This window comes from Antechinus flavipes, chromosome 4 (assembly GCF_016432865.1).
Source record: "Antechinus flavipes isolate AdamAnt ecotype Samford, QLD, Australia chromosome 4, AdamAnt_v2, whole genome shotgun sequence".
Lineage (NCBI taxonomy): Eukaryota > Metazoa > Chordata > Mammalia > Dasyuromorphia > Dasyuridae > Antechinus > Antechinus flavipes.
The window spans coordinates 9,390,295-9,402,725 of record NC_067401.1 but is presented as its reverse complement, the minus strand read 5'-3'; the positions used below and the strand labels follow the sequence as shown (position 1 = coordinate 9,402,725).

General features: G+C 50.9%; 1 protein-coding gene across 4 annotated transcripts in view; it reads left to right on the top strand.

Moving 5' to 3' along the window:
- Positions 1-12,431, top strand: part of PER2 (period circadian regulator 2) — a 53,145-nt gene that overhangs the window by 34,913 nt on the left and 5,801 nt on the right. For 3 of the 4 annotated variants that reach the window (XM_051999431.1, XM_051999433.1, XM_051999430.1), the window contains exons 14-21: positions 3,201-3,332; positions 3,912-4,005; positions 4,843-5,005; positions 5,100-5,227; positions 6,293-6,499; positions 7,451-7,711; positions 9,646-10,529; positions 11,591-11,777. In XM_051999431.1, coding sequence (XP_051855391.1) covers positions 3,201-3,332; positions 3,912-4,005; positions 4,843-5,005; positions 5,100-5,227; positions 6,293-6,499; positions 7,451-7,711; positions 9,646-10,529; positions 11,591-11,777 — 2,056 coding nt within the window. The remainder of the gene's footprint in view (positions 1-3,200; positions 3,333-3,911; positions 4,006-4,842; positions 5,006-5,099; positions 5,228-6,292; positions 6,500-7,450; positions 7,712-9,645; positions 10,530-11,590; positions 11,778-12,431) is intronic. The other variant, XM_051999434.1, reaches the window with a different exon arrangement.

Here is a 12,431-nt window from a genome sequence, read left to right as displayed (position 1 = left end):
GTAGTCCCAGCTTTGAATGGTAGAGCCCTAAATTCTGGGAACTTGGATAGGAGATGTGAACTCTTGAGGAAGCCCCCGGAAGGTCCTTCATGAGTCTCTGGTCATTGTACCAATGCAAAGGGGAGATCATGGCATCTCTTCATCCTGCCAACGAGCATTTATCGAGTACTTAACATGGACCAGGAACTGTGTCAAGTGCCAGACTGGTCTTTGGAGACTCTGTCCTTTTTATCCTTTCTCCTGAGTAAGTTCATATATGAGCAACATGACTTGGAGTTTTTAAATAAACTTTCTGTTTATAAATCCAAAGTATAAGTTTGTTGCTATAGTCTGACATCCTGCACTTAAGTAAAACGAGACTTTTCAAAATTCGATTTTCTTTTTTATTACTAAAAATGTTTTCTTTCCCTTCCTCCTCCATCCATTGGGGGAAAAGAAAAAGAAAAAGAAAAAGAAAACTCAAGTGACAAATACACATAATTAAGCAAAACAAGTTTATGTATTAGTCACGTCTGAAGCACATGTACATGCTAGCCAGCATCTTCTTTAGCTTATTCATCTCTCTCTAGCTTTGCTTCCTTTTTTCCTAATCTAAAAATTCCAAAAAATATGAATTTTATGTTTTCAATCCACAAAAATCTTTCTGTCTCTCACCCTCCGCCACTCCCTCCTGAAAAGGAAGAAAAACAAACCTTATTATAAACTTTTACACTCAAGCCAAACAGACTTCTGCATTAGCTGAGCCTGGAAACAATGTCTCGGTGCCCAGCAGGGCTCACTGGCAGGTCCTGGTTATTGGGGTCACTGGGAGGCTGGGAGTTCAGGGGCTTTCCACATGGTTTGTTTGCCATTTTACTGTTGCTATGCGAGTTGTTTGCTCCACCTCATTGACCTGTGTCCTGCCACGTTTCTCTCACACCATCCCTTTCTTGGCTATAGCAAAGAATAATCCTTGTAGAGCAGAATTGATGAGCACCTCCTCACTTACCACCAAAAAAACGCTGAAGGTTCTGAATGTTTTTGTATGGATGAATCCTTCTCATTTTTTGGTCTTTGGGGATGCAGGCCCGGTGGTGTTAGTTATCACTGGGTCATTTGGAAGACAGTCGTTTCAAAATACTTCCCAAGAATGTTGGGGTCAATTCACAGCTCTCCCAGCATGCATCACGATGGCCCTTTTTTCCTGCAGCCCCCTCAACCTTCTCATCCTTTTAGTCAGCTCTGCTAAGCTGGAGGTGCTACATGGAGCCAGCGTTGTTTTAATTAGCACCTTTCTGATTATCATGATTTAGACCATTTCTTCATGTTCTTATTGATAATGTGATCTCTCCCTGAGAAAACTGCCTGTTCCTATTCTTGGACCATTATCTACTGGAAAATCACTCTTATCCTTATAAGTTCAAGTCATTTCTCTATGTGTCTCTTGGAAATGAGGCTCTGTCAGAGAAACTTACTGGTTTCCCGGTTACCTATTTTCCTTCTTATTCTAGCTATAATGATTTGTTTGCAGAAAAACTTTTTATGTATCAAAATTCTTTATTTCATTTTAAATTATCTTTGCTATCCCTGCTTTGGTAGTGAATTCTTTCCTGAAAGGTCATTCTTTTTTCCTTGTCCCTCGAGTTTGTTCACGATATCACCCTTTTTGTTTAGGTTTTAAGTTCAGTTGGATTTGGGTTTTGTTTTGTTTTTTGTTTTTTGTTTTTTTGGGGGGTATGGGATGTGAGGTATTGGTCTATGTCTGGTTTACAAAAGAAGTCTTAAGATATACTTTCCAATGGCTATACTCATTTGAGAGATTTTTGTGATGACTCAGTGGCTTTCACTTTCTCACAAGTCAGACTTTATCCAGCTGGTTAAACCATCAGTCTTTCAACGATCCATTATTTTGGCCCTAAATCAAGACTTTGGTCTCAGTTTATAGAGTAGGTAAGGGTAGGTTCTTTGGTCAGGGTATAAAACTGTTTGTCTCAGGGCTAAAACTGACAGGGCTGTTCTGGTGCCCTTAGAGGCTCTGCTGCTGAAGCCTAGTGTCTCAGGAGGCTGTTGACAGCAAGGCAAAAAGAGTCCCACGTGTATCCAGTGATGGAACAGTGACTCAAAAGCCCCAACAGAATTAGCCCCACGTATACCCATTGGCTGGGCAATGGCTCGAGAGCTTCAGCAGAATTAGTCCTGCATTTACCCATCGATTGGGGCATTTATCCGTTGACTGGGCAATGGCTCGAGAGCTTCAGCAGTATTAGCCCTGTATTTATCCATCGATTGGGGCATTTACCCATTGACTGGGTAATGGCTCAAGGTGCTGCTCTATGAGTATGCTAGAACAGGCTCTGGGCTAAGTACTAACTGTGGGGAAGTAGAGACTCAGCTCTGAGAGCTGTGGTGCATTGACTACTGTAGTGCCAAGAAAGCCAACCTGGCGAGATGCCGGCCTCTGCCAGCCTCAGCGGCCAGGATGAGCGCACTCCAAAGCTCTCCGTCTCTTCCCCAAGAGTCCCTGAAGACACGGGGATGGCAAGTGTCAGGAAGGTGGATTCCAAAATGTAGAAGAGCTCCCTCCAAGAGTGAAGAGCTCTCCTCAGCCTGATGGGCACCAGGGGCACACAGAGGGCACCGGGTTTGCAGTCAGAAGACCTAGAGCCTTTCTCAGTCCCACCTCAGCTCCTCCCCTGTCCAGTCTGGGGACCAAACTGCATGAGCTCCGAGGCCCTTCCCATCTCCGAATCCCACAGCCTGGTTTACTTCCCCGCCCCATGCTCGAGGAGGGACCTTGGTCAGCTGGGCAGCCCCTTAGGTGGGCGGCCAGACCGGGAGGGTCCGAAGCCTATCTAGGAGGATCGGTGGGGGCAGTGGGGAAGAGGAGACTCGGCGGGGACACGAGAGCCGTCTTCAGCTATTTGAAGGCTGCCATGTTCTGTTTGGTCCCTGAAGCCGGAATAAGAAGTGGGTGACGTGGGAAGGAGCGGAATGTGGGGGAGGCACTGTGGCCGCCTCACTGAGGAGGAGTGCAGGAGCCTCCCGGGCGAGGGGCTGGCCCCTGGTGGGTGGGGTCCTCCCGACGGGAGCCTAGGGCCCGCTCCTGCCTCCCCCCTCAACCTCAGAGTCTGTTTCCGAAGGTCCAAGGGTCTAAGGTCAGTGAGCAGCTGTGGGGGCATGTATTGTGGTAACCTCGAGTGAGCTCGCGCTTCTCTTTTCAGCCCGTCCACCACAGCGGCTCCAGCGGCTATGGCAGCCTGGGCAGCAACGGCTCCCATGAGCACTTGATGAGCCAGACATCCTCCAGCGACAGCAACGGCCGTCGGCCCGAGGACTCGCGGAAGAGGAGGCCTGTATGTTGGGGTTTCACTTGCTCCCTTTTGGTCCCAGAAGAAGGCCCAAGGACTTTCCTTCGCAGTCCCTCCTTGGTTTGGCCACTCTCTAAGCGCTTCACTTGGGACTTCTTTAAAATTGATTCAGAATTAAAGCAACTAAAAACTAACGTTATGTAAAGGTCTCCATACAAATTCATTTAAAATGGCCAGATCCAGCGCCAGGCCTGAGAACAAGAAGCAGCACGGGACGGGGCCCACAAACCGCTGGCGTCAGGCGGCCGCCTTCTTGCGCTGGCTCCGCCAACAGCCCCTCTTGGGGGGATGTGGAGCGAGTCTCTTGTCTTTTCTCATCGGCAGAATTGGGAGGGGGGGGCCTGGTGACCCTGTCCAAGGTCCCCTCGGTCACAGCATTCAGAAATTTAAAAGTTCACCCAGGGCTTCTCAGGACGGGGGCTTCTGGAACGCTGGGGCCAGTTTCGTGCCGCAGGAGTGCTTGACCAAAATGTTTTCCTGTCTCTCTGATCTGATTGCATTTAGTTTAGGTGGCTCGGAGGGGGACAGTATCTAATGAATGCTACTTTTGTTGTTTTCTTCAAGAATACCCGGAAAGGGAATTGTAAAGATGCCCAGAAGGTCGCAAGCAAAAGCACCATTCTGTGCAAGAATGAAGAAATGAGGAAGCCAGCCACAGGTAGAGAGCCTCCCACCATGGCAAGGGACCGGCCAGAGGGACAACAGCCGTTAGGACTGTCCATCTGAGACGGTCACATGTTGCGGATAGAAACCATTCTGAAATTCCAGCCACAATCTCGTACCATCTCGGGGGGGTGGGGATTGTCACCCCAATTTAACTTTTCCTTGATGGCTGTTGTTTAAACTGACCATCCCAAACATCCGTGCTTTACTGCTGCCGCTGCTCCAGTGTGCTGCTGCCTGTCGAGGGTGCTGGGGTTCGAAAGATCTCCCGTCCCTGTTCTTGCTGTCAGGCTCTGGAGGCCAATTCAGCCGCTGCTAGCACCTCTCCTTCTGGTCCTCGCTTCCCAGCCTCATGTCTGGTGGGCCCAGGCTTCGGAGCACTGTCTGAAATGGGGGAAATGGGGAGCAAACTTGAGAGGGCATCGGGAGCTCTGCCTTCATGGGGTATCCCCTGGAGAGCTCCTCGAGGTAGTTGGAGATGCAGTCTGGAACTCGGAGCTCAGAAGAAGGGTTAGTGCAGCAGTCAGACCCTGGAAGGCTCAGCCTGAAGCTCGTACTCAGAACCGCGGGAAGGGATGAGATTTCTTGGGGCCGACCGAGGCCAGAGTTCATGGAGAACCTGGTTACATGGAGGGGTTCGGGGGGTGGGGCTGCAGCCAAAGTCTTCAAAGGCAGGACAGAATGACTTTGGGCAACCTACAGTAGGGGGAGAAAAGGCTCCCGAGCATCATCTGTATGCAGAATTAAAATGCTGGCGTCATATTAACTTAGCAAGTGTTTTTCTTTTGGGGAAAAAGTGACAAATGGACAAACCATTTTGTTATTCTTACAGAGAGTCAAAATAATTCAAATGCCCAAACAAAAGATATCTTGGCTACTGAGAAGGACAATTTGGGCCCCGGCTTGCCAAGGAATATAATTACAGAGGAGCTGGCCTGTAAGACTCAGTCTGTGTATTCCTACCAGCAGATAAGCTGCTTAGACAGTGTGATTAGGTACGCAACCACTTTTATGTCCTTTCCATCAGTTCTTCGTGACAATGCCGGCTTTTCCTTCAGTGGAGACGTTTTCCCCTTTCCCCCACCACAGGTACTTGGAGAGCTGCAGTGTGGCCGGGCCACTGAAGCGCAAGTGCGAGACCTTGCCCTGTGTCCCAGCTTCGCCCTCAGAGGGTGAGCAGAACCTCTCCGTGGAGCCAGGGCAACCAGCAGCAGCAGGTAAGCCTGGGCTCACTGGGGCTTTTTTGTGTGCCTGGCCAAGTCTCTTCTTATTCTGTGATTCTTGGCAAGAGACCCGTAGGCCACTTTGCATCCTAAAAACCTCCTGCTTTCCTTTTGTCAGAGAGAGGTGCTAGTCAACCCCTAACGGGCCCCTGGGGAGGTAAAAAATCTGAAGGATGCTTGAAATTAGTTCTCAGGCTCTGAGCTGAATGGCACCTCAGAGGCCCTCCACTTTTGGAGACCCAGAGGGAAGTTGTCATTGGCTTAAGTGCAGACCGATGGAACTCGAAGCCAGCTCTCGCATGCTTCTTCCCTCGCTTTGGGCTTCTAGAGTGGCCCATGGCCCCAGATCCGTCTCCGCCTCCTCAAATCCCACTCAAGTGCCCCCTTCTCAAGATTTCTACCACCTCCCCCACTCCCATTGCCTTCGTATGTATTAGATAGGAATGTGCTCTCTCCCCCAGGGAGGCAGGAACACTTCCTTTCGGGGTTTCTCTCCGTGGTGCTGGCACACAGTAGGTGCTTACTAAAGCTTATTTGTTTATAGATCCCACATTTTGAAGTGTTATAGGAGTCTTACAGATCTCCCACTTCCATGACATTGGAGGACTTACTTATGATTATTTAAGCTTCACATAAATTAGGTTAAAGGGGTTGCAGTACACTTGTTGCACTTTAAGACAGTTGCTAAAATTGGGACGTGATACTCTTGTGGAACTCTTGTTGCAACAGGAATCTGCAATTGCTTTTTTCTGTATGGAGGAAGAAAGAATAAACACCTTTTTCAGAATTGAGCAGGTTCTTCCAGCCCAGTAGAAATGATTTAGTAATTGTAACGTGTCCTTAGAGTACCTGCGTGCCCCATGAGAACGGTCTGGTGTTGGAAGCTGAGCCCTTCCTTTCCTCTCCCGTGTCTAGAGGGCCGAGTTCTGCAGAGGCAGCCAAAGTGGGGATTGGCCATTTGGACCCCTGGATGCTGGGCTAAGTGGAACATCCTGAATATTCTTGTATTGCTTTTCACCCACTTTCCACTTTTGTACCTTCTCCTTGTCCCTTCTAAAGAGGAGACGTCGATGGTGAAAATTTCCTTAAATCCCGATGTCACCGTCCTGAAAACAGCCAGCGCAGATCACCACCCGGTTGTTGGCGCTCCCTTGGCCTCCTTGGCTCTCCCTGGCAAAGCCGAAAGTGTGGTCTCTTTCACCAGTCAGTGCAGTTACAGCAGCACCCTGGTCCACGTTGGGGACAAGAAGCTCCAACCGGAGTCAGGTAGGTTCGCCTCCCCCTGGTCCCCTTCTCTAAGGTATCCTCTTAGAGAGAGAGTCTCTAAGGTATATTTGCAAGGCCGGGCATAATGATGCCATGCAAGTCCCTCAACTCCGAAAATACCGCATGACTTCAGTTAACATGAGTGGTCTGTTTATTCTGTTTAAAAATAAGTAGCATAGAAACAGGCCAGTAGGAGGGCTTTGGTTTCCCCCAGAAGAGTCCTTGGGACAATTCTGGGCCAGGTCCCCTTCCACTCACTGACCGTAGCTATAGATCTTACAACTGCGGTCTCCGGGGTCATGAGGGACCCACAAAAGATTATATAGTGCTCAGTGTGGTGGATTTAATAAAGTCGATGCATTTGCAGATTTTGCTAGCACAAAGCTTGAAACTTTCCAAAGTCTTCTAACTAATGGAGGGTTTCCTCTGAGTTGGGCATTTACTGAGTCGTAAGGATATTTTTCCAAATACACAAAGGATAGTTTTCAGCATTTGTTTTTGTGGACTTTTGAGTTCCAAATTCTTTCCTCCCCACCCCCCAAGGCAGTAAGCCGGCTGACAGAGGTTATACATGTGCAAATCAGACCAAAGAGGCAAAAAAAAATCACCATGAGAAGAAAAAGCAAACAAACCCCCCCCCAAAAAAATACAAATCCTCTGATCCACATTCAGTCTCCATGGTTCTCTCCCTGAATGCGGATGGCACTTTCCATCCCGAGTCTGTTGGAGTTGCCTTGAATCACCGCATTGCTGAGTGAGAAGCATCATGTCCGTCCCAGCTGGTCGTCACATAATCTTGTCCCTGTGCACACTGTTCTCCTGTCTGAGTCCTTTAGAAAGTCAGAGGGGTGAGCACGGATGCCCCTTCTCTGCCGGGCCCCGTGGGGCGTCCCGTCCGAGACAAACATGGACGGTGGCTTCATAGGCCCATTTTTCTCCCTGTTTTCCCAGAGATGATAGAGGACCCTTTGAGTGGGATGGAGTCACTCGACAACGCCGCTGGCCCAGCTTCGACCTCTCACTGCAACTCCAGCCCGGACAAGGGGCTCCCCAAGAAGGTGGGCCTGACCAAGGAGGTGCTGGCGGCCCACACGCAGAAGGAAGAGCAGAGCTTCTTGCACAGGTTTAAGGAGACAACTAGACTCAGCACATTCCAGTCTCGCTGCCATTATTATCTGCAGGAGAGATCCAAGGGGCGCCCCATAGAACGTGGTGAGTGACTGACCCCTAGGCCTTGCCACAGACTCCTCTTTAGAAGGAAAACCTCCCACTGTTTGCCTTCCCGTGCCCTCTGCCAGAGATCAGTGCCCCCTGAAAACCAGACCGACGGGCGGACCTCCCACATCTCCGGTCCCCACCTCAGAAAAAAACAAAGGGAAGTGACTGGTGCTTTAAATTCCAGTGCAGTGCTCCCCCTCAGTGCCCATCCTCTGTCATGGCTGCTGTTTCTGCTGTGGTCCCTGTGTATGTGCTTGTGTGTGCATCTGCATTGTCTGTGTGTGTGTGTGTGTGTGTGTGTGTGCGCGCGCACACTGTGTCTATGCATGTGAGTGCTTGTGTGTGCATCTGCATGTGTGCGTGAGCGTGCTGTGAGTTTCCTAGTCCTGCTGCCCCCCACCCCCCGGGGGTCCAGGCTCTCCGTATTCCTCACGTCGAGAGCGTCCTCCATTAGCATCCCCTTCCCTTCACGTACCATGGCTCGCGTGGCCAGTGCCCAGGCAAGGGACACCCCGTGTTTCCCACCTTTGCTTCCACAGGCAGCACCCCACCTTCTGCCGGGTCTGGGGCCCCCCTCCTGGGAGCTGCGGGAGCCTCTGCTCCTCTAGGGCCGCGTCTGTCAGCAGACGTACGCGGCGCCGACAGCTTTTTAACTTGGGAACGCCGGCACACCCCCAGCTTCCGCTAGTTTGTTTGTGAGTCACTGAGTGGAATATTCTCCCACAGAAACGAGGAGCTCGTATTGTGGTTTTTTCCACTGAAGAGTAAAAGCCGGATTTGGTTCATAGCTTAATAACCACAACTTGATTGTGGGTTCACTCAGTTAACCCCAAATGTAACCAAGATAGAGGCTCAGAGTGATGACATTTCACGTTGGGAAGGGATCTCCGCAGCCTTCTAGTAGAATCCATGATCGAACACTTCCTGCGAGAGGAGTCCCTGTCTCCCCAAGTCCCCCAGGCCACCTTGTGGATGGTCCAGATGATTAGGAATTACTCTTCCTTGTATCAAGCTTAGTGTGGACAAGTGCTGGGAGGTTCCCCCATGCCGGCTTCTCCCCGGCCCCATCTTGGAGAAGGACTAAAAAGCTGTCGGGGAACATCTGCCCCTCATCTCTAGATGCCGCATCTTGGACTAAGCTTTGAATCCGCCCCTCAGCGAGCTCTAAAACCTGTAGCGGTTTGTCCTCAAGCCCACTCTCCCTCATCTTTCCCATTAAAATACAGGAGAGGAGGTGTCAGGAACTGAGATCATTGTGCACTGTCCATGCAGCAGTGGGGGCGTCCCCCACTGTCCCTGCACGGCCGGCCGTTGCCTCTTCTCATTGACCTTCCCATGTTTGGAAATCAGGGCTTTCCTTCTCCAGCCCCGCAGGAGTCCCTCTCCTCGCCTTCCAAATGTCCCGTCTGTCAGGACTCTCAGATGCATCCAGAACAGCTAGAGGCTGGGGCTGGGACCCCGGCCTCCCACCATAGCGCCTCCCAGTAGGTCGCTCACAGGAAGCAAGGAGGGAGGGCGAGATCTCGGAGCAGGATTCCCAGCCTTGTGCCCCCAGCAGGGAAGCGGCCCATCCTCGAGCACGCCGGTGTCCATGTCTCTGGTCTTTCTCCCTGGATGAGTCTGCCCTTTTACTGGGCAGGTTCTGCAGTGTGTTGGTAAGCTTCGTCTTGGTCTGAGCGCTAGTCCAGAGGATGCAGGTGATCCCAGCACTTCCACTCTCATCCTCCTCCCGCCTGCAGATCTCTTGGCTTGAGGTGCAGGTTAAAAGCCGTTCATAATATCCTAGCAGTGCCAGCTGCCCTGGAGGTTGGGGTTCATCCTGTACCCTAGCCTCCGGCTAGCTCCCAGAGAGGCCTCCAGCAGGGGCTCAGTGTGTGAAGTGAGTCACTTTAAAAAATCTAATTCAGCTCATTTTTGCATTATTTCAGTTGTTCCAGGATTAAGAAATAGTATTTCTATGATGGATTCATCTTGGAAAAAAAGTGGAAAGAACAGAAAACAGAAGTCCAAGCGAATTAAGCCCCACGAGTCATCTGACAGCACGACTTCGGGCACACACATCCCTCCTCGGTCGCCACTGATCGGCCTGAATTCGACGGCGTGGTCACCGTCAGACACTTCCCAGGCCAGTTGTCCACCAGCCTCGTTCCCTACCATGGTGCCCGCATATCCTCTGCCTGTTTTTCCATCGCCAGGAATTGTCCCAACAGCCGGAAGCGTGTCATCAGCTCCTCAGGCCTGCCAGGCTCATTTGAATGGTTCCGGGACCTCCCAGCATTACATTTCCTTGCAGCCCCCAGCATTCACCACCCCCCTGACTCCAGTCATGGCAGTTGTGTTACCCAACTACACGTTCCCTTCGATGAACCCCAGTGTGCACGCTCCGTTCTACCCCGGCCCGAGCAGCTGTCCCCAGCATCCCGAATGCTCTTCCCAAATGATGTTGGCAGCCCAGCCCGAGTTCCCCATTCAGGCATCTTTCTCCTCCCAGACACTATGTCCCACACAGTCATTTGGTTACCATCCAGCTGAAAGGGAAAGGCCTCCTGCCCCCGGGGCCCCCGAGGGGCCGTCTCGATCTGCAACGCCCCAGTCCTTGGGAAGACAAGATCAAGTATCACCACCCTTGTTCCAGTCCCGATGCAGCTCCCCCTTACAGCTAAATCTGCTTCAATTAGAAGAAATACCCAAAGTTGCCGAAAGCTCGGTGGCGGCCATTTCTGGATCATTGGGAGGACATGGTCTATTGAGTGAGGGAACAAATAATAAAATGGCCGAGTTCAATGATGGCAAAGGACCAGGGCCTCACCGAGTAAGTATTTTCTCTGCCTCCTAAAGTTTGGGGTCAGATAGAATGAGGTTCTCAGCCAGACCCAAAATATCCCCGAGTGCTATGAATCGGTGCCTCGTGCAGACTACTTTTCAGTGGTCTTTTCCAACCGCTCGGGAAGGCTAGAGAAAAAGGCTGGAAATAAACTCTGCTTTTCGATGTCATTCCAGCAAATTAGAACATTCCAAACATTTGATTTTTGTTTTTCCAAAAAAACCTAGAATTCAATGTCACTCAGGGAGGCTAAAACATAGCTTGAGAGTAGAAACTCAGATTTCCCTCGTTCCTTTGAAAGACGGCCCTTCAAAGCCATGGGAAAAAATGGTGGCCTTCAATAAGGAACTTGTGAAGGGGAAGTGTAGGATGGACCGTGGTGGGCAGCGTCCTCAGGGTGGCAAGCACAGGGAGGGGGCTGTCACCCAGCCTGGAGTGGAGGTGAAGAATAGAGAAGGGGAGGCAGAAGGCGGCCTTGATAGGGGCAGACTATTAATGAGATGGGAGAGAGCCCTGGATCTGGGCTCACAGGTCTGGGGGCCAATTAGTCTGCCACAAAACTCCCCTGTGACCTGAACGAGTCACTTAAGGCCTCATTCTCCTCCACATTGTCACATGAAGGGCTGGACGGGATGCCCTTGCAACTCCAGAATGAAAAACTAGGAAAGTGCTTAGCCTCAGAATCTCCCTACTGCACTTGGCTTCCCTTGGGAAATGGTCCATTAATTACAGCTCTGCTAAGAAATATCTTGGAGAGGCATCTCTTAAAGCTTTAAAACCAAATTATCTCAGCATCCAGCATTCCTTAATCGGCCAGCAAACCGTGGAATCCTGCGGGCTGGGTACCATGCTGGCCACCGGGGGCACAAAGGCAGGATAGCAGCTTCCCTTGAGGAGCTTATGGTCCCCAGAAGAGAGCCAAGGTCAGGTCTGGAGCGACGTGACTTAGCCTGGACCTCCGGCTTGACACCTTGACTGCTTCTGAGGAAGGAGACTAAGGAAGTGGCTTTTTCCCTCCACATAAACAATCTTATTCTGCGTTTCTCAAGGTGGACTCGCCAATGGATGCACACAACAGCGACGCCCTCTCTCTATCCAGTGACTTACTAGAGATTTTGCTGGCAGAAGATGGCTGCTCTGCCACCGGGTCGGCTTCCTCTGGGAGCGGTGTGTCGGCCGCCTCCGAGTCTCTGGGCTCTGGATCCCTTGGCTGCGGCACCTCTAGAACGGGGACAGGTGAGTGCCACCGACCTGGGGATCCTACCCTTTGGTGCAAGCACGGGAACCGTCGCAGTCGGCCTCTGTCCTCATTGGCCCTGCTGATGGATCTCTGGTTCTGACACAATTCCTTCCCGATTCACAACTCCCCACCCCACGCCCCCCAAAAAAGCCTGCTAAAAAGCAGGGGAGCAAAGCCAATGCACAGTGATTGAGCTGAGCAATGCTTCAGATTTTCTTCCCGTGAGTTTTTCCATTTCTTATTGGAAAGGGAAAAAAAAGGCATGGGTTTAATATCAGTTTTAATCATCAATTCCATGTAAATTCCCAAGATCAAATAGAAGCCACTTTCTTTGGCTTTTAAGGCCTTCGGCCACTTGGCTCAGCTTCTGTCCCCTTGGCTCTCCTTCATGGCACTCCCTCCTCACCTCTGCCCCATAGAGCCCTTCTGCTCCTTTAAAACACAGTTTAAGAAGCACCCTCTGTCTGGGCCTGCTGTCACACACCTGACAGATGGAGGCTGAGGCTGGCAGGTCTCTACTGGCCTGCAGTAGGGATAATGCCACAATCCCATATCTTCACTAAGTCCACACTATATGCTGATCCCTTGGGGACTAGCCTGTGTTGGAAGCAGGGCAAGTCAAAACTTCAGGCCTGATCAGCAGCAGGACT